The sequence below is a fragment of the Dermochelys coriacea genome, chromosome 2, assembly GCF_009764565.3.
Source record: "Dermochelys coriacea isolate rDerCor1 chromosome 2, rDerCor1.pri.v4, whole genome shotgun sequence".
In the NCBI taxonomy this organism is placed as follows: domain Eukaryota; kingdom Metazoa; phylum Chordata; order Testudines; family Dermochelyidae; genus Dermochelys; species Dermochelys coriacea.
This window is the reverse complement of record NC_050069.1, coordinates 161,005,681-161,029,253: the sequence shown is the minus strand read 5'-3', so window position 1 is coordinate 161,029,253 and position 23,573 is coordinate 161,005,681. Positions and strand designations below refer to the sequence as shown.

Genomic DNA, 23,573 nt, shown 5'->3' with positions numbered 1-23,573 from the left:
ACTAAGGGGGGATATGTTAGAGGTCTATAAAATCATGATTGGTGTGGAGAAAGTAAATAAGGAAGTGTTATTTACTTTTTCTCATAACAGAAGAACTAGGTGCCACCAATGAAATTAATAGGCAGCAGGTTTAAAACAAACAAAAGGAAGTATTTTTTCACAGAATGCACAGTCAACCTGTGGAACTCCTTGCCAGAGGATGTTGTGAAGGCCAAGACTATAACAGGTTTCAAAAAAGAACTAGATAAATTCACGTAGGATAGGTCCATCAATGGCTATTAGCCAGGATGGGCAGGGATGGTGTCCCTAGCCTCTGTTTTCCAGAAGCTGGGAATGGGCGACAGGGGATGGCTCACTTGATGATTACCTGTTCTGTTCATTCCCTCTGGGGCACCTGGCATTAGCCACTGTCGGAAGACAGGATACCGTGCTAGATAGACCTTTGGTCTGACCCCATATGGCTGTTGTGTTCTTATGTTCACTTGGTAAAAGCTTGGATCTCAATTGTTACAGTAAGTGGTAGACGACAGGTGCATAATTAATGTAGTTTTTAATTAAACAGCAATCTCTCTATATATACTTTACTTCAGTAATACTCTTGATTTATAGATGCTTCAGGTTTTTGTTTAATTTTGAATGTGTGGGTAAAAACAATAGTAATTAAGGACAGCTGCCAATGGAAAATAAATGCTAGGAAAGTAGGAGTCGCACTACAAGATCAGACAGACCCAGGGTCCATCTAGTCCGTGTCCTGTTTCTGAGCCTGGCCAGCACCAGATCCTTTAGAGAACGGTGCCATAAATCATGCATTGGAGGCAGTTATGGAAAAACCTGCTCCTACAAATAGCTTATGTATTGTGCCAAGATGATTATGGAAGCAACTAAATAATCAAAAGGATCAATTACTTCCTGATAAACCAGGGGGAGCTGGGAACATTAATTACACTGGAAGAAATTATGGAAACAAAGAATGTAGATGAAGATTACCCCTTCATTCAAGAGCATCTTTCTGTACTATGCATATTTAAAGGGCTAATTTCTTTATTTTTATTTATCTAATGCCTAATGTGTACCCATAGCTACACAAATATTATACAGGATATGAAGTAGGCACAAGGAGAGTTAATGGAATGGACTGATACAAAGGAAGATCACTGAAAACAACATCCTTGGTAAAATGGTAACTGAGCCTTTTCAGATGTCCACCATTAATCTAGACCAGTGGTTCTCAAACTTTGTTTTCCGTGGATCACTTGAAAATTGCTGAGGGTCTCGGCGGATCACTTAATGATCTTTCCAAATGTTGTTTGTACCGTTAGCCAACTATTGTAAAGCACTTTGAATAAAAGTGCTACATTAGAAAACCACAATAATAATGGACTTTTTTTATTCTACAAATAAAAGCATACAATTCATATTTTAATATCAGTAGTCTTACCTTTCTAATGCAATGGATGTGCCTTCTCTCCCGCACCACGGCAGCCCCTGATCTGGGGCTGGGAAGGAGGGCAGTCTCTCCCCAGCAGCCGCAGCCTTGGAGCTGGGGAAAATTGCCTCTTTCTCTGGCTGCCACAACCCTGCACATCCCAAATTCCCCCTACCCCCTCTTCTCACCCCACTGCCCCCTCCCACCTACCCTCTATTCCTCCCAAGGTCACCATCTCACCTTACATGTGCGTCTTTTCCAGGGTCCAGGCACCTAATTAGTGGAGCTACCCCTGCGCAGCTCCGTTAATTAGGTGGGTGGCCCTTCATTCTCTTGTGTGCGGCCACCCAGGTGCGCATCTTAGTAGGAACTATCTGCAGACCACCTGAATGGAGCTCATGGACCACAGTTTGAGAACCTCTGATCTAGGCTATTAAAATTGGCTGAAAATAGCAGAGTGCTGGGGAAAAGTCCGCCCTCCTCCTATACTTACACATGAAGTAGTCAGTGAGAAAAAGCTTCATCAACTTAAATCTTCAAGCCAAACTTGTAATGAGTGATGCACACAGATATTTGGTAACAAAGGCCACAGACACAGAAAAGCAGCTTCAAGGTTTCGTTAGTTAGGTTAGAGAGGTTACCCAGTGCTGTTATCTACATTCCATCCCCGTTAACTGCTTTGCCCTGTGTGCTTTACCAAGGCAGGGCTCTGAGATAAGAGATCTTTGATGGGAGCTGTAAATGAGGAAGTAGTGAACTTATTGGTCAAGTTTTTTCAAAAATAGGGGCCTAAAATTAGGCTTGTTAAACCCATATTTAGGTGCCTAAATATGTGATTTGGTTTTCAGAAGTGCTGAGCATCCTGCAGCCATCCCTTTAAAAATTGTACCATATTTTAATATAGAGCTGTACGTGTACATGGTGGTGACCAGTAAACTGGGCCAAACTAGCTCTGCAATGGAGATGTGCAGCATGACTTCTATGGCTCAGAAAAGGAGGTAATTTGGGCCCAGCTTTTAAAAGGTATTTAGGTGTTGCACCACCTAGCGGTGCAAGGCCTAAGTGACTTAGGAGCCTGAGTCTCATTTTCAAAAGTGACTTTTGGCACTTGAGATCAAGTCTCAGTGAAAGGTTCCCTAAGTGCCTAAGTCACTTTTGAAAAATGAAAGAGAGGCTCGTATGTGACTTAGCCCAGATCATGAAAGATATTTTAGATATAACAATATTTATATTGTTTTGTTTTGAGTGCAGTTATGTAACCAAAAAAAAATCTATGTTTGTAAGTTACACTTTCTCGATAGAGTTTGCACTACAGTACTTATATGAAGTGAATTGAAAAATACTGTTTCTTTTGTTTATCATTTTTACAGTGCAAATATTTGTAATCAAAATTATAATATAAAGTGATCAATATACACTTTGTATTCTGTGTTGTAGTAGAAATCAATATATTTGAAAATGTAGAAAAATGTCCAAAAATATTTAATACATTTCAGTTGGTATTCTATCGTTTAACAGTGCGATTAATTGTGATTAATTTTTTTTAGTTAATTGCATGAGTTAACTGAGATTAATCAACAGCCCTACTTTATATATTTGTAATTAAAAATAAACTACAAAAAGCCCCACTGTATCAATACAATGTTTTATTGTCAGCATGAGGCCAAACACAAGCTGACCCCTTACTTGTTTATTATCTCGCTTTCTCCATAATTTCTCTCTGTTCTTTATTATTTTATTTTTTTTAGAGAGTAAGATTTTTTTGTGGCAGGTGCTGAGACTACTTTTGGGTTTGTGCAGCACCTAGCACACCATGGCAACAGGCAACAAATAATAATGGGCGGGCTTTTTCAATAGCATCCAGGTGGTTTTTTGGCACAAGTCTCATTGACTTGCAGTGGGATTTGCGCTGCTACATCACTTCAGCACCTTTGCAAATTCCACCCAATATTGGACAACGCCAGGAGTGAAAGCCTGGTCCCATTGAACTAAATGAAGGCTGGCTTTCACCTCAAGTGTTTATATAATAAAGTCCATACATCTAGTCATTCCCTTTCCATTCTCACCGTAGATTTCTGCAACTCAGTCAATCTACTATCTTGCAAATATCATCTTGTCTCGTTCCCTTTAACATACAATGCCCACAGGCAAAGAAGAATATTTTCTAATCCAGAAAGAGTGCCTCCTGAGTTACAGAATGTATCTTGGCGCTCACTTGTCTGTTCACATAGGTCACAGTCATATTGCAACAAAAACTCAAAAAATGTTCATCTTTGAAGCCCACCTAGTCCAAAGTTCCAGGCAACTGAAGCAGTTCATTGTTGTTATTTTACTGTCTATTTTCCCAGAACAGAGATTAAACCCACATGAACTCTTCACATTAGAGTTGGTCAGAGAAATTTTGATGAAACCATAGTTAATGGAACTGCCTGCTCCGATGAAGACTGACGTGTTTCAATTTTGCCAGGATTTCATTTTGGAAGAAAACTGGAGAAAAAGTTCTGACAATGTTGAAACATCCCAGTTTGCCACTTTCTGAATGAAACATTTCAATTTTTCACCTTTTTGTTTTTATTTTGTAGGCTATTATATATTAGAATAGACTATGACATTTAAGACTGGAAGTCAAAATTGAAACACTTAGCTCAACTCAAAATAATTCCCTCCTCCAGAATTTTCCTCTGTGAAGAATTTCAAAATGTTTGAGTTTTCATTCCTATTTGGAATAAAACCAGATGTCAAAATCCTTTGCAAAATGGGACTTATCCTCTGCACAACCCTGTTCCTCATCCTTTCAAACAGGCATCTGTCACCCTGCAAACTGAAAGCTGAGGAAGACAAAATGCCATGCCTTATTGCCATTCTATTTCTGGCAGTTTTTCCAGCTTAAGTAATTCAGCAAAGCCTGCCTTAAGCAACCACCCAAGGGACTCGCAAATATCTGTTGCCCAGTCGAGGTGGCCTTTGACGAAAGGTTGAACAAAACAGCTCTGGATTTCTTGGGGGAAATTCTTCAGGGTTGCTTAAGACAGATGTTCCGTAATTGAGGTGGATCCACTTCATTAGGAACCAGATGTTTGCCTTGAAAAGGGACAGTGCAGTGTGCCACCACTCCTTAGTTTGAACACAGATTGCTCAGACTCAGTGATTTATTTTTTTTCTCTTTTTTATTGCAGGCATGAATACAGGAACAGGTAAACAGCTGAGCCGTAAAAGCCTCTCTCAAGCCACCTTTCAACTGAAATGTCATTGTACTCCCTCTCTGCTCAGCTGTAACACGCTGATGTCAGCAACCTTGGCTGGAGCTGCTACCCAGCAGCCACAGCAGCAGCTGCCAGAGAAGCATTCCTCTCCCCATGTCACCAAAGAATTTCTTTACGGCACTTAACTTTACAAAACACAGTTGTAGGGCTGATCTTACATGCAATCAACAGATCAGTATCAGAATATTTATGGCAAATGCCTTGAACATCAGGACATCAAAAATGAAACAACAATATTCCATGGTATAATTCCAAAGAGTAGATGTCTGTAACCAGTGGACCAAAGATATATCCAGGAAAAAAAATGAAAATGAAGGATTTTCATAAACAGTACAAATAAAACATGATGCTGCCTCCACCAAAGCATTTCACCCAGTTGCCTGCTCTGTTTGAAGTGGCTTAGTTGGCAAACTCTTGCAGGGGAAACACGTACCTCTGAAGTGAAGACTTTAAGGAGGAACTGATTTTTAAACATTGTCTCGCAGGATATAAATATGGTTGTAATATCAAAGGCTATACATACTGCATCTTCTGATACTCATTAAGGACCTTAAACAATGTTTCCAAAGAAAACTTGGCCATTTTACTTGAAATATGTAGTTCATTTTAGGTGGTCAAATGGGTACCCACACAGGGGAAAAAAATCCTGTTTTGGCTCTGAAAGAGATTGCAACATGGAAAATACTTGTTTAACCATTACATAGACATTGCCTAGCTTTTGAAACACTAATCTTACTTTTGCTGCCATCATCAAAACACGAAACTGTGTGTTGACACCTAAACAAAGAAAATGCTTAAGGCCTCAAAGTTTTTAAACTGGGCTCTGATTGCAAAGCCATAATATCAGTTGGTCAAAACTGAGATTTGAGATTAAATCAACCTTCAGCAATAAACTTTTCCTGTGACCACCATAGGCTTGGATTAGACCAGGATTTAAAGGTATGTTGTTCAAAAATGTTAGCTAACGTGTGCTAATTTACATGTTCTAAAAGTGCAGTGCAGAGAAGGTATGGTATACTTCAACACTTGCTAACATTGTGGAGTTAAAGTCTACTGAGAAGCCTAGATTTCAACTGGACCAGTTTAGCACACGTTTACTGCCTTGTTTACACTAGAGCTTTAGCTGATACATTCTAACACTATACCTCTCAATCCTAGTCCAGACAAGGCTGTGTATTAAAGGGGTAGATCACACATGGGTGAGGAATTGCCGAGGTGTGGCTAAAGGGCGTGTGTAGGAACTAAAAATATGATGGAATTGTACAAATGGAAATTTAGGTTTAATATCAGGAAAACATTCCTAACAGCCTGTAGAATAGTCTCCCGAGGGAGGACGTGGAAGCCCCATTGCTTAAGACATTTAAAATTAGACTAGACAAACATCTGAGAATATACTGTGGGGAACAATCCTGCATCAGAAGGGATGAAGGGCCAGATTTTTAAAGCCATTTAGAAGCCTACCACCCATTGAAATCAATGGGAATTAGACACCTAAATACTTTTGAGGATCTGGGGCTCAGTGACCTGGTAAGACTGTTCCATCTCTAATTTCCAGGAATCTAAAAAATGTAAGGTGTCCTTGTTCTTTTCTCAGCTATTCCAAAGCATGCCCAGTCAGTTCAGATCTAGAATGGCGATAGGGCATCTTAGTGCACGGTTTCAGTTTTCCTGTTCTGAAAGTTTCAGCTTGAGAATTCGAATACATTAGGACTGCCATGCTGTTCTGTACAAGAACAAATGTGTAGCTTATTTATCTTCCAGAAAAACGAATGGGCTACTCCCGTCTAGCATTCATTCTATCTGAATACATTGGTCCTTGTGAATACATTGCTTAATGCAGCTAACCAGAAGCAGGTAGCCCCAACCAAAGCAGGTTCCACGGTTTCCAGTTGCCCATAATAGCACTCTTGAATAAGCACACAGTAATCCACACAATAGAAAAATCAGGGGAGTGTTGAACCACTGAGCTATCTTCTCAGGTCCTTTCTCCTTGATAACCTTTGGGAGTGGCCACCCGCACATTCTTTGAAGTATCTTCGCATGTAACTGATGGCTGCCTAAGAACAGGCAGGACAGAAGCAAATAGTAGAAAAGTGCAGTTTAGGTAACTCCATTCTTGGAGTTATTTTTGCTTCCTGTCTCTGAAAACAGTGGCCGCTATAGGAACCTTTTCTTATTTGTCTTTAGGCTGTTCTCTTTTTATTAGTGACCAGGCAAAAATTATTTTAACCCATGGTGCCTTAGGCTGGAGCTTTCCTTCCTCCACAATCCCTCTGAATGAGGTGAGGAAAAGATTAGTGGCAGAATGAAGGCCAGTCTTTTATTCCTGAAGCATTCTTTGCCTCCGTGATTTCTTCAGAGGGAGTTAATATGCCCATTTTTAAAAAAATAACCTTAGATTGATGGAAATGGATGTACAAAAAGTATGCCACCAAATCTGTTGACATCATAACTAGAAATCCGCTGTACAGTGTCCCAGATGCATTTTGATTATGCAGCAAAGTCAGTCGAGTACTCAGAAACATACCAGCCAGACATCTGGGCACTTGTACAGATCCATGGGCCTATTCTGTATGTTAAGCCATTTCATTACAGGGTGCATCCCAGATTTGTTCCTGACACTGATGCCACTTACTTTAGCTTCATTTTATAGCTATAGAAAAGGTTCAAAGTTATCGGACTTTAATTGAAGAGCCTTCTGTTCATTTCCTGCCCCAATTAATATAAAATAAACAAGTAATCTTCTGTCTTCAAGTTGCAATCAAGAGTCCTAAAATGCACTCAAGATTTTTCATATTAAATGACCATAACTAACACTGAAGAAAATGGAATCTTACTATACGCACTTCCTACCTTTAAAGCCAACAGGCTGGTTAAATTTAGATAAATCTATGGTCGTTGGTATCAAATTAAGGGCATCTTTTGATTTTAACAATACTAAAAACAGGAGAATCTACTGTACAGGGTAACAGAAAAATATAGATCTTGGGCCATATAAAACACATACAAGGTTTCTGTTCAAAATCGCGTGTTGTAGCTGATGATCAATTGTTGTCAGCTTTTTAAATAAATTACCTATTCTGCACTACTAAAAAAGGAAAACTATAGGACAGTTTTATAGGAAATATGATCTATAGTATTATTATATGACCGTAATACCATAAACCAATTGTTTAAGGCTCTAATCCTGCAAACACTTACATGCTTAACATTAAGTAAGGGAGTAGTCCTGTTAATTTCAGTGGAACCACTCAGTTGCTTGATGTAAACATGCATGCATACGTGCATGCAAGTGTTTGTAGAATCAGAGTCTTAGTTAAAACTGGTTTCTGATTCAATGTTTTTTGGTTTAAAGATAAGGGTGTCAATAGCAAACAACTTTGAACCATTGAAGTTTTTCTTTACCAGGAATACCATATGATTTCTTTCAGTGTCAAATCAAGATGACATGATTTTAGGCAGCACTGATATATATCTACATATATCTGAGTAAAGATTAAGTTAGAAATTTGATAAGACAGCCATTTATTTTTCAGCAGAGACGAAGAGTCGTAGGGTTAAGATATAATAATCATTTTTCTGCTTTTAAAAATGATTCTTTAACAAACAGCAGTAACTCGGTGCAATTTTCAGTTATACAAAATGACATTTTCTATGTTACTATCAAAATATTCTGCATAACATTAATCTCTGTGCAGTTATTAACATATATACAGAACAGTGTTTCTCAGTAGAAATTAGTATGTTCCTGGCTGATCGTTTTTACCTTAGATTTACCAAAACCAACCCTAAAATTCATTTTATAATAGTAGAAAATCCTAATACTCATGATAAATAAAGGACTGAAGGTTTATTTCCCAGCAGTAAATGAATAAAGAAACTCCTCCAAGTTAAAGTCAAGCCAAGACTTAATTTTAACCAACTGTGATGAATCTGAGTGAGCTGGGAACATAACACATTTTCATGATGCATTATGTTGAGTACACAGAAGTGGAGGAATGTAAACAGACAGAAGGCACATGAAAGGCCCCGATCCAGTCTCCATGTGACGAAGTGAGAATTTCATAATTCTGTCATCAACAGTCTTTTCATCATCTTCTCTCTCTCGAGTTCACGCCTCAGAGTCTCAGCACTGTGTAATTAATGCACAAACAGCCAATTATGGGAACAACAAAATGCCACATATTTCAATTAAAGATAATTAACATTTTTAAAGTGCCAAGGGAAGGAGGAAGGTTCAGTTTGATTCCGTGAAAAAGCTGAAAATAGATGATTGAGTCAGAAGTGAAAATCATTTGACATTTTGAGTAGTAAAGAAAAGCAACCGGGGGGAGCGGGGGGGAAGCATGAGACATTTTAGGGCTTACTCCTTCTCCCCACAAAGCCACTGATAAAGTTCCCATTGACTTCAATGAAAGCAAGATTAAAAGCTCAGTTTCTTGTTAATTGATATAAAAACCATTAAAAAAGACTTGTATTTCAGCAATCTGCTCCTCAGGGCCCAGATCGCCTTTCAGTTCCCTGTGTGGTTTGGTCCTAGAGGAAGTTTCTTTTCACTACATAGCCTACAGCATTATTTAGCTTGCATGCAAGTAAATGGGAAGCCGAGCTGGATTAAGTGCTAGAGATCTTGCCTGGGATCATGGAACGATGTTGCTGTGATGTCATCACACACTGGCTAGGAAGCACAAGGAGTAGACGTCTCCATAAAGCATTCTGGTCCAGGAGGAGGAACTGAGCAGGAAGGAGCAGCTGTGAAGCAGCTAAACATTCCTCCTTACACAGGGAAAGGGAGGAAGAGGAGGCTACCAAAGCCGTCCATGTCCACAGCCACCTGACTGGACCACTCCCCCCATCTCAAGTGGACATCTAGCGTTGGTGGTGTAAGCACTGGGGGATGGAATGTTACCACTGCTACTCCTGCTCAGCCAAACCTGGGGAGAAGGAAGGCTGGATCTGCTGCTGCTCTTCAGATGGCTGGTATAGGGAAGTGGCTGTAGACTTCTGCCATTTTTAGTCCTTGAGCGGGCTCAGACTTTTCGCCCAGTCTACTGCTGCTCTGCATCTTCAGATAAGCCATGCCCCTCCCTGTCTATTCCCTCAGTCCGCTGCTGATCCCAGTGTTTGAGTGGGCTAATGCCCATGTAGCTCATGGTTACTGCAGCCCCTTAAGGAGGGAGAGAGCTTTGTTACCATCTCCTCTTATGACCCACCAAGTCTCCTGGTTCTTTACATTTCTGGCAGACCATGGTGGGGCTGTGACGGGACACGCCCTCATCCCGCTGACCGAAAAGGCTAACAAGTATTCCTGCACTCAAGCAGCACGAGTTAGATGCACCTGCAGAACATGCTCCAGCTGAAGAAGGGCAGCTTAAAAAGGTGAAACTTGCCATAGAGATGGGGGGAAGTTTACCCTGGAGGAGAAGCTGCCAGGGACTGCTAGTGAGCTCCAGTAGCAAGGGGAGCTCAGCCTGAGGCAGCGACTAGCCTTTCCTTTCCCCTCCCACCCTTGATTGTGGACACTATAAGCCTGATATGGGCAAAGGGCCCGGGAGGGCTGCTCCCAGCCAGTGACCTGTGGTGCGACCTGGGGAGCGTCACCAGGGACTAGAAGCAATTGGACTCAGAAAGGGCCATGAAGTGAGCTGAACTCCTGCCAGGAACAGAGAGCTCGCCTGCGAGTAGGGGCTCCTGTAGGCGATCCAGGTGCAAGAGACTCAAAGAGCCTATGGCCGAACCCAGGCTGCGGGTTGGCCCACTACTGGGACCTAGTACAGGAATCATAGGGATATGTGAGGGGACCCTCTCCCCAGAGCTCTTTGGGGTAGCTGGGTCTGAGGGGGTGGAGCATTCTTGTGGGGCTGCTGCCATGACACATACAGCACATTCTCTGGGTCTGCCAGCACCCCTATTTGAGAACTAGGCGGGATTGCTGGAGAGGAGAAGAGAAGGAAGCAGGGGAGAACACTATGCAGGTAAAGACAGAGGGAGGGGAATGAAGTAGGCGGAGGGAGAGAGAAGAAAAGAGGGAATGTCTACAGAGTTTACTCTTCACAAAGTGCCAGGTTTATGTATAACTGCTGCAAAACTGCCCCTGGTCTTTTTTTCTTTTGGCCTTTGGAATGGACCAGATTTCACCAAATGGCTAGTATGTTCAAAACCTTTGCTCAGGAAACAGATGCATCCGATGAAGTGAGCTGTAGCTCACGAAAGCTTATGCTCAAATAAATTTGTTAGTCTCTAAGGTGCCACAAGTCCTCCTTTTCTTTTTTGCTCAGGAAAGAATGCTTCAGAATCTCTCTCACCCATTTGCTGAATATTTTGTGGGATACCCAGAAGATACTGCTAGGGTGACCAGATGTACCGATTTTATCGGGACAGTCCCGATTTTTGGGGCTTTTTCTTATATAGGCACCGATTACCCCCCCCCCCCCGCCGTTCCGATTTTTCACACTTTCTGTCTGGTCACCCTAGGTATTGCATAGGCTGCTTGCACCTACTGAGCCAGCCCTGCCTTCAGTCTCATGCATCTTTCATATTCTTTCATTGTTAACTACTAGTAGCTTTAGAGGCACTAACAGCATATGAGAAGATTTATTTATACATTCTATAAAAGGGCAACCCTTAACAACAGTCTATGAAGAGGCACAAGTGCACGCTGGGAAGTAAAGACGGTTAGCAGTGCAGGAGAGAGACGCAGTAGTTAGGATTTTTCTTTTTTAGATTAAGCATTTTGTGCAAATTTTAATGCAGAGATCGGCAACGTTTGACACGTGGCCTGCCAGGGTAAGCCCCCTGGAGGGCCGGGCTGATTTGTTTACCTGCTGTATCTGCAGGTTTGGCCGATCGTGGCTCCCACTGGCCACGGTTTGCTGTCCCAGGCCAATGGGGGCTGCGGGAAGCAGCAACCAGCACATCTCTCAGCCCGTGCCGCTTCCCGCAGCCCCCATCGGCCTGGGACGGCGAACCGTGGCCAGTGGGAGCCATGATCAGCTGAACCTGCGGACACGGCAGGTAAACAAACCGTCCTGGCCCGCCATGGGGCTTACTCTGGCGGGCCACATGCCAAAGGTTGCTGATCCCTGTTTTAATGTGTGGATTTAGTTCATTTTTATGAAAATAAGACAATGCTAGCACTGGCCCCTAGTACTAAGTGTAGTGTAGACAGGCGGACACTACAAGAATCCTTCACAGCTATGCCAGTATTCCTACAAAGTGCAATACATCAACAAGGCATGGTCTTATTGATTTGCAATCTGTAACTCCTTAGCTCTAATCCCAGCTCTGACAGCTGGTTTGGGGGGTGAGTCACAACCTCTGAGGCTCTGGGATAGTCATAGTTTTCGTGGCTCAGTTTCTCTACCTGTAAAGTGGGGAAAATATAAATACCTTACTGTGGTGCTTTGAGGATTAATGAGTTTATGTTTATAAAGCAGTTTGAAAATCTAAAGTGGTATGCAAGGACACGATGCAGTTCCTACTGAAGGCAATGGGAGTCTTTCAATTGACTTAAATGGGAGCTGGATCATACCCTAGGTATTATGTCTGCTCTACAACTGTTAGGACTTTTCTGAACAGAGTGCCCATAACTCTAAATTTTTAGGTGGTCTAGCAATATGAATAAATGTCCAATTGAAATTAGATTGAAACCAAGCAGCACATTTGATATTATAAATCAAAATTTCAATCTGGAGGTGAAAGTCTATTGTATTATATTTCCATCTTAAAACTTTTGTTTCTCATTTCCATCTGGTACACTGCTTTGGGTCTGGAAATGAAAGCCTGACCTTTGTTTTTGGGGTGTCAGATGGATCTAATTATAGAGTTACCCCCTTTAAATAGACCAGGGGTGGCCAACCTGAGCCTGAGAAGGAGCCAGAATTTACCAATGTACATTGCCAAAGAGCCACAGTAATACGTCAGCAGCCCTGCATCAGCTCCCCCGCTCCCAATTCCTCCTGCCCACCGGCAGCCCCACCGATCATCGCCTCCCCATCCCTCCCCACACCTCCTGATCAGCATTTCATGGTGTGCGGGGAACTCTGGGGGGCAGGGGAGCGAGGGCACTGCAGGCTCAGATGAGGGGGCAGGAAGGGGTGGAGTGGGGGCAGGGCCTGTGGCAGAGCCAGGGGTTGAGCAGTGAGCATCCCCCGGCACACTGGAAAGTTGGCGCCAGTAGCTCCAGCCCCGGAGTCAGTGCCTATACAAGGAGCCGCATATTAACTTCTGAAGAGCCGCATGTGGCTCCGGAGCCACAGGTTGGTCACCCCTGAAATAGTCAGTTTGATTAATTCAGCACTCATCAGTCTCTGGAGAGGAAAGATTACCATTAAAAACAATTGTAAGATGGAAGAATTGAAAAAGAGTAGGTTTTCTGTGGGAAGCTGGAACATGCTTTTTTGCTATTTCATGCTATAAGAAGAACAATTGCAACCTGACAGTACTCTGAAAAATCAGCACCTGGTATTCATCGGAAAGAGTATCTATTTCTCAGCCCTTCCCAGTTAGCACTGAATTTAGAAAAACAGATTGTAACAGCAGTTGTTAAAAACAAATCAGTAGTTCAGGAGAGGTGATTTGTCTCCGAAAAAATGGCACACCCTTTTCTCTCCAGGCCAGTGGTTATGGAGGTGGTGTATTTTGCCTTCAGAGGAGGGCAACTGCTGGTTGAATCACCAGTTAGGAGTGGCTTTCAATTCAGAGAAAGTTTCTTATGCTTTCCACTTGTCCTGAGGTAAGTACCAAATGGCAGCTGACTTTACACGTTAGTGGAAATTGTAGTTTAGGATGACAGGCTCAGCAGGTTCTTTCCCATTATATTTATGATAGAATAAAAGAAATCAAACTCTTTGGAACCTAGAGAGAGACCCAGAGTATTGCTATGAACTGCTCAATACCTGTCTGCCAGAGAAATAGGTTTGTGTGATGAATATATCGTCTGCACTGTTGGGGTTGGGACGGTCTCTGCCAAGGACCTCATTGCAGGTGAAGGAGATACAGGTGGTAACATCTTAGGTGATGACTGCACAGCACAGCACACTAATTTGCTGTCTATAAATTCTGCCTAAGAAGAAAATAACGAAAAGGATAAGTTAGTTTTGATTTTTTCTGCCCACTTTCTCTCAAACACTTGTTATCAGAAACTTTCCTCTAATAAAGAGGGAAAATGAGAGATTGCCCTATCGTTGCCCAGTGGTCTTTTAAGAACCAGGAAGCAAACCTCATTTATAATGAAACAGACACTTCTTCTTTGGACAGATTCAACGGGGTTGTGCACTGATGACATGTTTGACTATAAAGTCCACTGTGTGAGACTGAACTCAGTTCACAGTACATTCCACACTAAATATGGACCCATAGTGATAAACAGCACGTTTATAGGTTATTTTATTTGGTTTAAACCTGATATGGGGAGCTGACCAGAAGTGTCCTCTTGAATAGAGCCCTTTCAAAATGAACTCGTAGGTCCCTTGACAACTGTGCATTTTATTAAAGTCGGGTGTGCATGAGTCTGGGTCTAATTGTTCTGTGTAGTGGAGCATACCCTAAAAAAAAATACCCAGTGGCAACTAGCAACAGACAATGTCATATAAAATGTACAGAACCACAACAAACTCCAGACTCTTTCTCCATACTGCACATCTGATGCTATAACATCACAAATCCTGCAACATCAAAGGCTGGGACATCCTGTCATTCCTGAAAAAAATTACACTGACCCACTGTTTGCACAGGACCATTTAATGACAAACAGGGAACAGCCTGTGTCTGCTTGCATGTTACTGAGTTGATAGGAAAGTATAGTGGCGACAATTTTTCAGTGCTTCAGAATAGTCACGACATGTTCATACTACTATCAACTGAGTTTTTTTTCTTGACAACCTGTTCTTTCAAGCTTGACTCAATCTTCACAACAGTAGGAAGAAAAGTCAGTGAGGCAGAGAATTGTTATCCAGCTATTGGGCTATTTGACTTTTTTCATCACTTTTCAAATTATGTGAGCTACTTCTGATGAACAAATACTGAATGGAGACACTTGTGCACTGGGATACAATCTGCTGGTTAAATCAATGGGTGATCCAGGAAGAAGCTGTAGTAGTGTCTTTTTTACATTTCCCAGCCTCTCTTTTAACTGAAAGCAGAGAGTATATTCCAGATGAACATACTAAGGATGAGCCTTTCCAGTCATTCTATGAAACCAGTAAAATGAAAAATGGTAAAATAAAACCAAATGAACAAGAAAAAACCAACAAGCAAACAAAACCCCCTCTAATCCTGACCAATTATAGTCCTAAATTAAAAAAGGTAAGCTGCCAAACTTTTCCGGCATTTCCCTTTTAAAGCTCAATGTCACAGTCCAGATGCAAGCAAATTTTGCAGTCCTCATGCAGCATTTTGTCTCATAAGGACTGTCAGATCATGCTTTATATCATGAAATACTGGCACCATGGCACAATTCCTCAGTGGGAATAAGTTGTCATAACCCAATTGAAGTCAATGGAGCTAGGACAACTGACACCAGCTTAGGATCTGCCCTATTTTTAATGGTTATTTTAGATATGTATGTGGTACTATTTTTCTCTAGAGTATATATTTATATACTTATGTGTTGTGATATGGTCAGGCCAGATGGCTACAAAAGAGTGGTTGAAGGTAGGTACATTAGTTCCAGGTTAAGCAGGTCTCTTTTCCCTGGGTAAAATAACAGTGAGTATTCCAGAACACTCAGGAACTTTCTAGAACTAATTAAGGCAGGCAGGCTAATTAGGACACCTGTAGCCAATTGGGAAGCTGCTAGAATTAAGGCTAATCAAGACACCTGGTTTAAAAAGGCTCTCACTCAAGCTAGTGAGGTGCCTGTAAGGAGCTGGGAGTGAGAGGATGTGCTGCTGGAGGACTGAGGAGTACAACCGTTAACAGACATCAGGAGGAAGATCCTGTGGTGAGGACAAAGAAGGTGTTGGGAAGAGGCCATGGGGAAGTAGCACAGGGAATTGTAGCTATCATGCAGCTATTCCAGGAGGCACTCTAGACAGCTGCAGTCCACAGGACCCTGGGCTGGAACCTGGGATACAGGGTGCGCTGGGGTTCCTCCCAACTCCTGAGGTTCCACCAGAGGGGAAGGTCTCTGAGCTATTCCCTGACCCACATGGTGGATCAGCAGAAACTGTGGGGATTGTTCTTACTCTTTTTTCCCCATGCTGGCCAGTGATGAGTTTATCTGAGTAAATGGCAGATTTGAGCCACAAAAGTGGCCAAACTGAGGGCTACTGTGAATCTCTGAGGTGAGCAAAATCCGCCAATAAGTGCAGGACCCACCAAGGTAGAGGAGGAACTTTGTCAGAGTGTATACAGTATATTGGGCCAGATCTTCAGCTGGTCTGAATCGAAGTAGCTCCATTAATTCAATAGATTTATGATTTACACCAGTCAAAACAGATAAGATTTAATTCCCCCCCCAAATAAAAAAATCAGTTAGCTCTTTATAAACTGCAGAATTATAAAATCAGAAAATGGCCTCCAAAGCTTACTTGTTTATTAATATTTTTTGTTTTTCTATAAAATAAAAAAATAGACATTTTTGGTTCTAATAAGCATTTTCAAAGCAAAACCTATCTTAAAATCAAAACATACCAACAACAAAAACAAAACCCCTCAAATTTTGCAGGCTGTTCATAACATGAAAATGAACCACAAACATTTGCAGCTGCATAATGCTGTGCATGACTAGGATACGCTCAGAGTTAGATCTGGCTGTGTCCTGAAAATTTTGCCCTAATGCATTTGTTTGTGTTGTTTCGCTGAGGCCAAACATGGGGTGACACCTAGCACAACTGGTGTGTTAAAGTGAACTGAAAAACAATCGACTTGAAGCCAATATTTCTTTGTTCAACGATCCCCATTATTCAAGTTGTGGGACAGGGATAACTGCATAGAATAAAAATTTGTTCACTTCCCTGCAATCCTCTTGGTACTTCCTGGTTTACTAAAGATTTCCCACAATGCATAATTCTATGACAAAATAAATACCATGGGCTGCATGGGTTGAAATGTAATTTTAGATATTTGTGATGTTGCATTGTGGTTTTTTTCAGTGAACCAATACTCTGAAGAGGAAAAGACGAATTGTGGATAGGCTAGTTAGAACTTATTTATATGCTGATTATCCCTCCCTCTTGTCCCACCCAACAAAACCTAATTGGCAGAGCTGGTCAAAAATTTTCCATTAACTTTTCCATGTCAAAATAGCTTTTTAGCTAAATGGAAATTTTTATTAAAAATGTTCAGCTTTCATTACAAAGCCAACATTTTTCAGTTTGGTGTTCAGTGAAACCTACCAAAATGTCAGTGTTGACATTTTTTTTTTTTTTTTACAGGGGAACTAGTGGGGATATTATTCTGCACAGATTTCTGTGCGTAACTCAATTTTTTAATCTGGGACATAAAGGTGGAAGCTTTCTTGCCATTTTTATTAAAGTGGGCACCATCTAGCCTGGATGACTTTTTCAATAATTCTGTTTTGATGGGCTTTAAAAATATCCCAACAAATATATTGAAACCTTTCATTAGAGCAAAAAATAGATATGAAGCAGATTCGGATGAATTTTTCAATTTCTCACTAAAATCTGACTTAAAAAATAGACACGTGACTCCCTCTCCCTCCCCGCCCCAAAAAAGAAAGTGTCCCAAGGTAAGGGGGATCATGATCAAGTCTTAACCTCTTTCTTTAATAACTCATTAAGTGCAGACAGATACTGTAGCTGTCCCAGTTGTGAATAAGGTTCCATATTACTACTTTATCCACATGAGAGAGAAAACAGATTTGGGGCTCAGGACAGAAGTTAAGGCTTAAGTCAGAATGACTTCATTTTATGAGTTTGATTTAGGAATGTCACACTAGTGATTGTGAAGTGTAATTCTAATATGAGAAGGTTTCTCCTCTGTGGCTGCTAAGCCACATCCCATGTTGGGAAGGACAAGCAGAGGGCTTCAGTCAGAGTCCCATGCATAATATCTAGTTGTTTCAAGTTCTAATATTAATTTTAACAAGTCCCTCAATTGTTCAAATGCCTTATTTCTTCTACCTATCATACTGACACTGCTACTCTAAGGTTGGGCATTCAAGGTACGGTACTATTAGGTCAGCTTATTTTTATATTGTTATACAGTTATTTGTCCTGTTTATGTGGTACTGTGCAGTATACCTTGTGCAAAGGGATAAATCCCAAAGCCCCCACCTCACGTCTTTCTCAAGCAACATTTCCAGGGAGGTTTAATGGGAGATTTGCCCAAATAAAAACTAAAGAGTCCAAGATTCAGCTCTAGGATGTTAATTAACATGGACGTTTACAGCAGCATGCGACTGTAGTCATCATCATACAGCTGTTTTATATTAATTGTAACTCCTCATTTCAATTCAGAATACAATTTTCATGAAAATTAGGTCCCCTAGAAGACAAAGACAGGTTTTGTAAAGGGGACGAAGGCCAACTCAGCAAAGATTCCATGCAGCGTATGGAATTAGTGGCTACGCCCAAACCATTCCCTGCCCTTCCTGTTTATTCAGAGTCTGTGCAGCCTCATCCATGCCCTCTACAGTAGAACTGTGGGAGTGCAGCTATATTTTGTGACCTGCTGCCCTGAAGTGTTTCACCTTCAATCCTTATTTCTGCTTCTAGTAATCTCCAACACACCAATGAAGGCAAGTTTAGGATACAAGTCATGGCCATACTTGATTGATTTGCAGTCTAAGCCATATTTGGAAAGTATCTTTATTAGGATTGTTAAAGGCAAAACTTCTGACATTGTTTAAAAAATAATCTGGAGTTGCAAGTGCTGTGTTAAATACACAGGGTTTTCAGTTGCATGTTCTACTTACAGAAAACTGTGGTACTGTTGTAAAAGGATCGAAAAAAGGATTAGCTGTATCAGCAGGGAATGTCTTTATCTTTAAAAAAAGATAAAGAAAAGGATGTTACTTTCAGAGCCTAAAAACGAAAAACAAAAACAAAAAAAGCAGCAGTAAAGTACTGCAAGTATAGCAACGTCTGACAAACTCGAATGGTTCAGCAGCATTCAGATAAACCAGCTCAAAAGAAGACCACCTCAAAACACATATGCAAGTTAATGAGGAATAGTCAAAGGATAAGACCTGACTGAATTATTTTACCCATGTAATTAAATGTAATGTGAAATAGCTCTTATATAAACCTAAACTGAACTGACTGCATCCGATATTTCTTTAGCTCTATAACTAGTCACGGCGTGCAATTATTTGGCTTGCTCTAGTGACCACCACACATTTTCTAATTGGTAATACAAAGCTCAGTGATAGGAAACCTTACACAGTGTTAGCTTGTGGTTAGGAACTTCAGCTAAAGAACTTGTGTTTTATGGATTTTACACATCCATACTTCTAATTATTTATAGATAGCACAGCGCTGCAAATGGAACGTCAGAAGACAGGACAAAAAGAAAGCACCAAAAAATCACTGTAGGCAATTGATTGGTAATCACTGTCTCTGGTAATGTTAAGAACTTCAATCTTACCCATTCCAGTGGTGTTCTAAGGATCAAGCTACATCTCAGGAGGTATTACTAAAAGTGTTGAAAATACTATTAGAGACCATTATGCCATTGGGTTGCGTCTGTACTGAGAATTTTCAGTGCAAAATCCTGGTCTCATTTAAGTCAATGGCAAAACTCCCATTGATTTCATAAGAGCCAGGATTTCACCCTGAGTGTAGATAAGGCTTTGGTGTAAATTATTTCTGGGCTTAGTACCATCTTGAATATTAAATGAAGAAAAATAAATTAAACAAATAGCAACCAAGCATTCTCTCTCTTTGATTATAGGTGGTATGCATGTCATTATCCTCCTATCTAGAATGCAGAAATCTCATTAATCCATTCAGGAAGAGGACAAAGTAAAAAGTATTCATCAATTAGAAGTATTGATTTCAAACTGCACTTCATATTTCCACTTGGGGAAAATTTATTATTTACTGAAAAATGTAGTTATCACTTTAATGGAAAAATTTTTTAATGTATGTTTATTATGCATGCCTTATCATAGAACTAGTGCGTTATGTTGAAGTATCTGCTAATAAACAAGGAACACATTCAAGTGTCTACCCAGTTGCCCGAGAAAGGAACACCTGAAATTATGAGATCAAAAGTAATAAAGAAAATGCATATTGTCATTTGTTTTGTAAACAAAACACCAGATACACATTTGGTTTGTAAATGTGCCATTCAAAATTCATATCCAGCTGTGGCCAAACATTCACACAAAGACAAAAACACTCAGATGTGTAAACACCTGTTTAACTGAATATAGATGACTGGAAATAATCATGTAGATATATGTGAAAGGTCACTGCACTAGAAAACAATTCCCTAAACTATGAATATACCTGTGTAGAGATAGCGAGAGGAACATTTCAGACTTTTCATAAATATTGATGTATCTACATTCCATCAGTAAACTTGATTTTGAGTTACTATGTGTACTTACTGACACTCATTACAGTACAATATACACATTATATTGCTTAGTGAGTCTGTCACGTTATAATGATATCTAAATCTGCCAATACAACATAAATGATTCTGAAGTGGCTGTGTCTTTTTGAGATAAACCCAGAAGTCAATCTTGTCATTCTAGATTTATGAAGTGTTTACATTTCAGTGTTTGAGAATAAGATACAGAGCACTGTATTATAACACGGTACTGTAGCCAAAATCAAAATATTATTCAAATCTAAAATCAGTCATTCATATCTGACTTCAGCTTGATATGCAGCAACCCAAATCTCTCTAATTTTCTGGATTGGACTCTTTAGGAGAATGAAGTTTAGTTACTGAAAATGAAGGTGACTAATGATGCAAATGTTATCGTGATAAATGAAGGGGGGGGGAGGGAAGCTCCCTGTTATGGACACCCAGCCAGCCAGTAGCTATAAAATTCCTCTTAGTAACTGTTTTCTATCTGTAAAGGGTTAAAAAAATCTCACTTATATGTATAGGTAAAAGGAAGTGAGTGGGCACCTGGCCAAAAGAGTCAGTGGGAAGGCTAGAACTTTTTAAAATTGAAACAAGACTCCCCTTTTGTCTGTCTGTCTGTTCTCCCGGGGAGAGGTGGACAGGGCAGAGCGATACTGTAAGAAGCTTGGGACCAGGTATGAAACAATCATCAATACCATACCTAGAAACTACTCATTTAAAACCCCAGATATGTAAGTAGATCAGGAAATGTCTAGGGAGATGTGATTAGATTTATTCCTTTTATTTTATTATGGTTTGTGGCTTCCTCTGTGCTAACCCCAGGTGCTTTTGTTTTTCTTGTAACCTTTAAGATGAACCTCAAGAAAGCTATTCTTGGTACTTAATCCTTGTAGTTGCTCTTTTAAAATCTAGCAATAGCTTGAGTTCCCAGATGTATTTTTTCTTTTTTTTTATTAATAAAATTTAAGAACACAATTGGATTTTTGTATCTTAAGAGGTTTGTGCACATGTTTAATTAGCTGGTGGCGATAGCTGATTTCCTTCTTTTTCTTTCTCCGCTCTTCCCTAGAGGTGGGGGGGGGGGTTGTGAAAGGGCTTGAGGGTATCCCAGTGGAAGGAATTCCCAAGTGTACCTTCCTGGGCTCTCAAAGGGGTTCTGCACTAGGGTGGAGGCAGTGCTTACCAACCCAAGGTCAGAGAAAAGCTGTAACCTTGGGAGTTTAATACAAGCCTGGAGCAGCCAGCATTAATTTTTAGAATCCTTGTGGGCCCCCACCTTCTGTACTCAAAGTGCCAGAGTGGGGAATTAGCCTTGACAGTTATTCAAGAGTCTATTGAGAGTATTGACCAGAAGCACATTAGAAAAGTTGATCTTGATTACACACCGAGATACATAGTGATGTGGAAAAAATAATCTTCTAAAGTCAGCCACTAAATCTGCACATGTCAGAGGCCCAAATTTTGTGTCAATACACAGCTAAAATCAGTTCATCTGATTTAGTTTTAAACCTAATTTTCCCTTTTCTGGAGTTGTTTATTTAATCTGAGGACAGAGAATTCCAGACAAACAAAATTAAAAGATTTTGTAGGTCCCCAGGACTCCTCTTCCAGCCATCAATCAGGTTTAACTCAACTCAGAACAACTAAGGCACGTGAGAAAAACTCATACCTGTGCAGGACTTAGGAGCCAGAAAGCGAAGCCATTCTGCCCACTCTGCCACAGTCCAGTCCTTTTGTCTCCCCTATTTCTTTTTCTTCTGAAGAGTTTTACATGAGTAGCAACATATACCTGTTCACCCAGACTGTGCCCTGCTAGGAATACAGCTGAGAATTCTCCCGCAGTTGGTGTAGAAGGAGGGAGCTCATGCTGTCTTGTTTGGAATGGCTGGAGGTTGCAATAGCTGAAGCTGGTTTGGTTGTTCTGGTCTGTGAAACAGGCACGGTGCCTCGAATAGCCTGATTAAAAAAATGATACTGATACAGGGAATGATACTGATCTCTTCTGTAAAGTGCTTTGAGATCTATTGATGAAAAGTGCTACAGTAGAATCTCAGAGTCATGAACACCTCAGGAATGGAGGTTGTTTGTAACTCTGAAACGTTCGTAATTCTGGAAAAAAAACATTATGGTTGTTCTTTCAAAAGTTTGCAACTGAACATTGACTTAAGCCAGCTTTGAAACTTTACTATGCAGAAGAAAAATGCTGCTCTATTTTTTTTTTTTTTTAGAAATTTACATTTAACACCGTACTGTACTGTATTTGCTTTTTTTGTGGGAGGTCTCTGCTTCTGCCTGATTTTGTACTTATGGTTTCAAATGTGGTGTGTGTTTGACTGGTCAGTTAGTAACTCTGGTATTCATAATTCTGAGGTTCTACTGTATATAAAAGCTCGTTATTTCCTAGAGCCTCTTTTTATATCCTGGTGCAGTTAAACTGTTGAAATATAATAATAAACATCGGGAATACTAGTGAAGGAATTGGCTAATTAAGGTAGAACTGCATTCAGACCTCTCAACCACACATTTTGCCTAGGAGGCCATATGGATCCCCTCGTTTTGCATTTCCAACAAGCCTGGAAGTGTGCTGTAGACAGCAGCAATCAGCAGTGGTGGCCAACTGGTAGGAATAAACAAGGGAGGAAACCCTTGAATATGGCCTGCTCCCAGAGGAAGGAGCTGCTAAGGGACACTATCTGGAGAGGAAGAAGAGTGGAGCTAAGGTGAGTTACATGGAGCTCTCTCCATTTTCCCCAGTGAGCCCATTGCTGAAGGTGTCAGGTAGCTTCCTGACTTTTCCTCAGAGCCATGTAATGGATTGAGAGTGAGGCAGAAAGGAGAAAAAAGGCTGATAGATTTTGTTGCCTCTCCCCCCCCCCATAAGTGACATTATAATGGTTTTGAATGATAAAACCTGTTCTTCAGGATTTCTCACTGTGAGAGACCAACCTGTTTTGCAAGCTGGTTAAAAATAGTTTTAATCATTAAATGTCAAGTTAAAATGGCTTTTATTGCGTGACATGCCACAAAACACAGGTGTTCCACATTTTGGCCATTGTCTTGTGTTCTGATGGCTTTTCTCATATACTGGCATTTTTGGAGTGAGAGAGGTATGACTGCGTTACCATGGCAAAAGTACCTTGGACAAACATGTTGTCCTCATCTAGAATGTTTAGTTTGTTGAGTCAATAATTTGCTAGATTTTAGCAAACTCTTACTAAATGAGACAATGAGCGTAAATAAAGTGAACCAACACATTCTGTACAGAAGTCTGTTGTCTGGTAAACTTCAAGGGGATTAATCTGAAAATCTGCTATACAGCAGAATAACTACATCGCTTTTGAAGAAAAATAAGCAGAATTTTGCTTCTCTATGGATAA

The 23,573-nt window shown here is 40.6% G+C and overlaps 1 protein-coding gene across 4 annotated transcripts in view; it reads right to left on the bottom strand.

Moving 5' to 3' along the window:
• Positions 1–6,388: 6,388 nt before the first annotated feature.
• The window catches only part of EPB41L4B (erythrocyte membrane protein band 4.1 like 4B), a 255,127-nt gene continuing 237,942 nt past the window's right edge, over positions 6,389–23,573 (bottom strand). For 2 of the 4 annotated variants that reach the window (XM_038392440.2, XM_043508596.1), the window contains exons 23-25: positions 18,569–18,637; positions 13,587–13,753; positions 6,389–8,821 (exon numbers count right to left, since the gene is read on the bottom strand). In XM_038392440.2, coding sequence (XP_038248368.1) covers positions 8,752–8,821; positions 13,587–13,753; positions 18,569–18,637 — 306 coding nt within the window. In that variant the 3' untranslated portion in view covers positions 6,389–8,751. The remainder of the gene's footprint in view (positions 8,822–13,586; positions 13,754–18,568; positions 18,638–23,573) is intronic. The other 2 variants (XM_038392441.2, XM_043508597.1) reach the window with 1 other exon arrangement.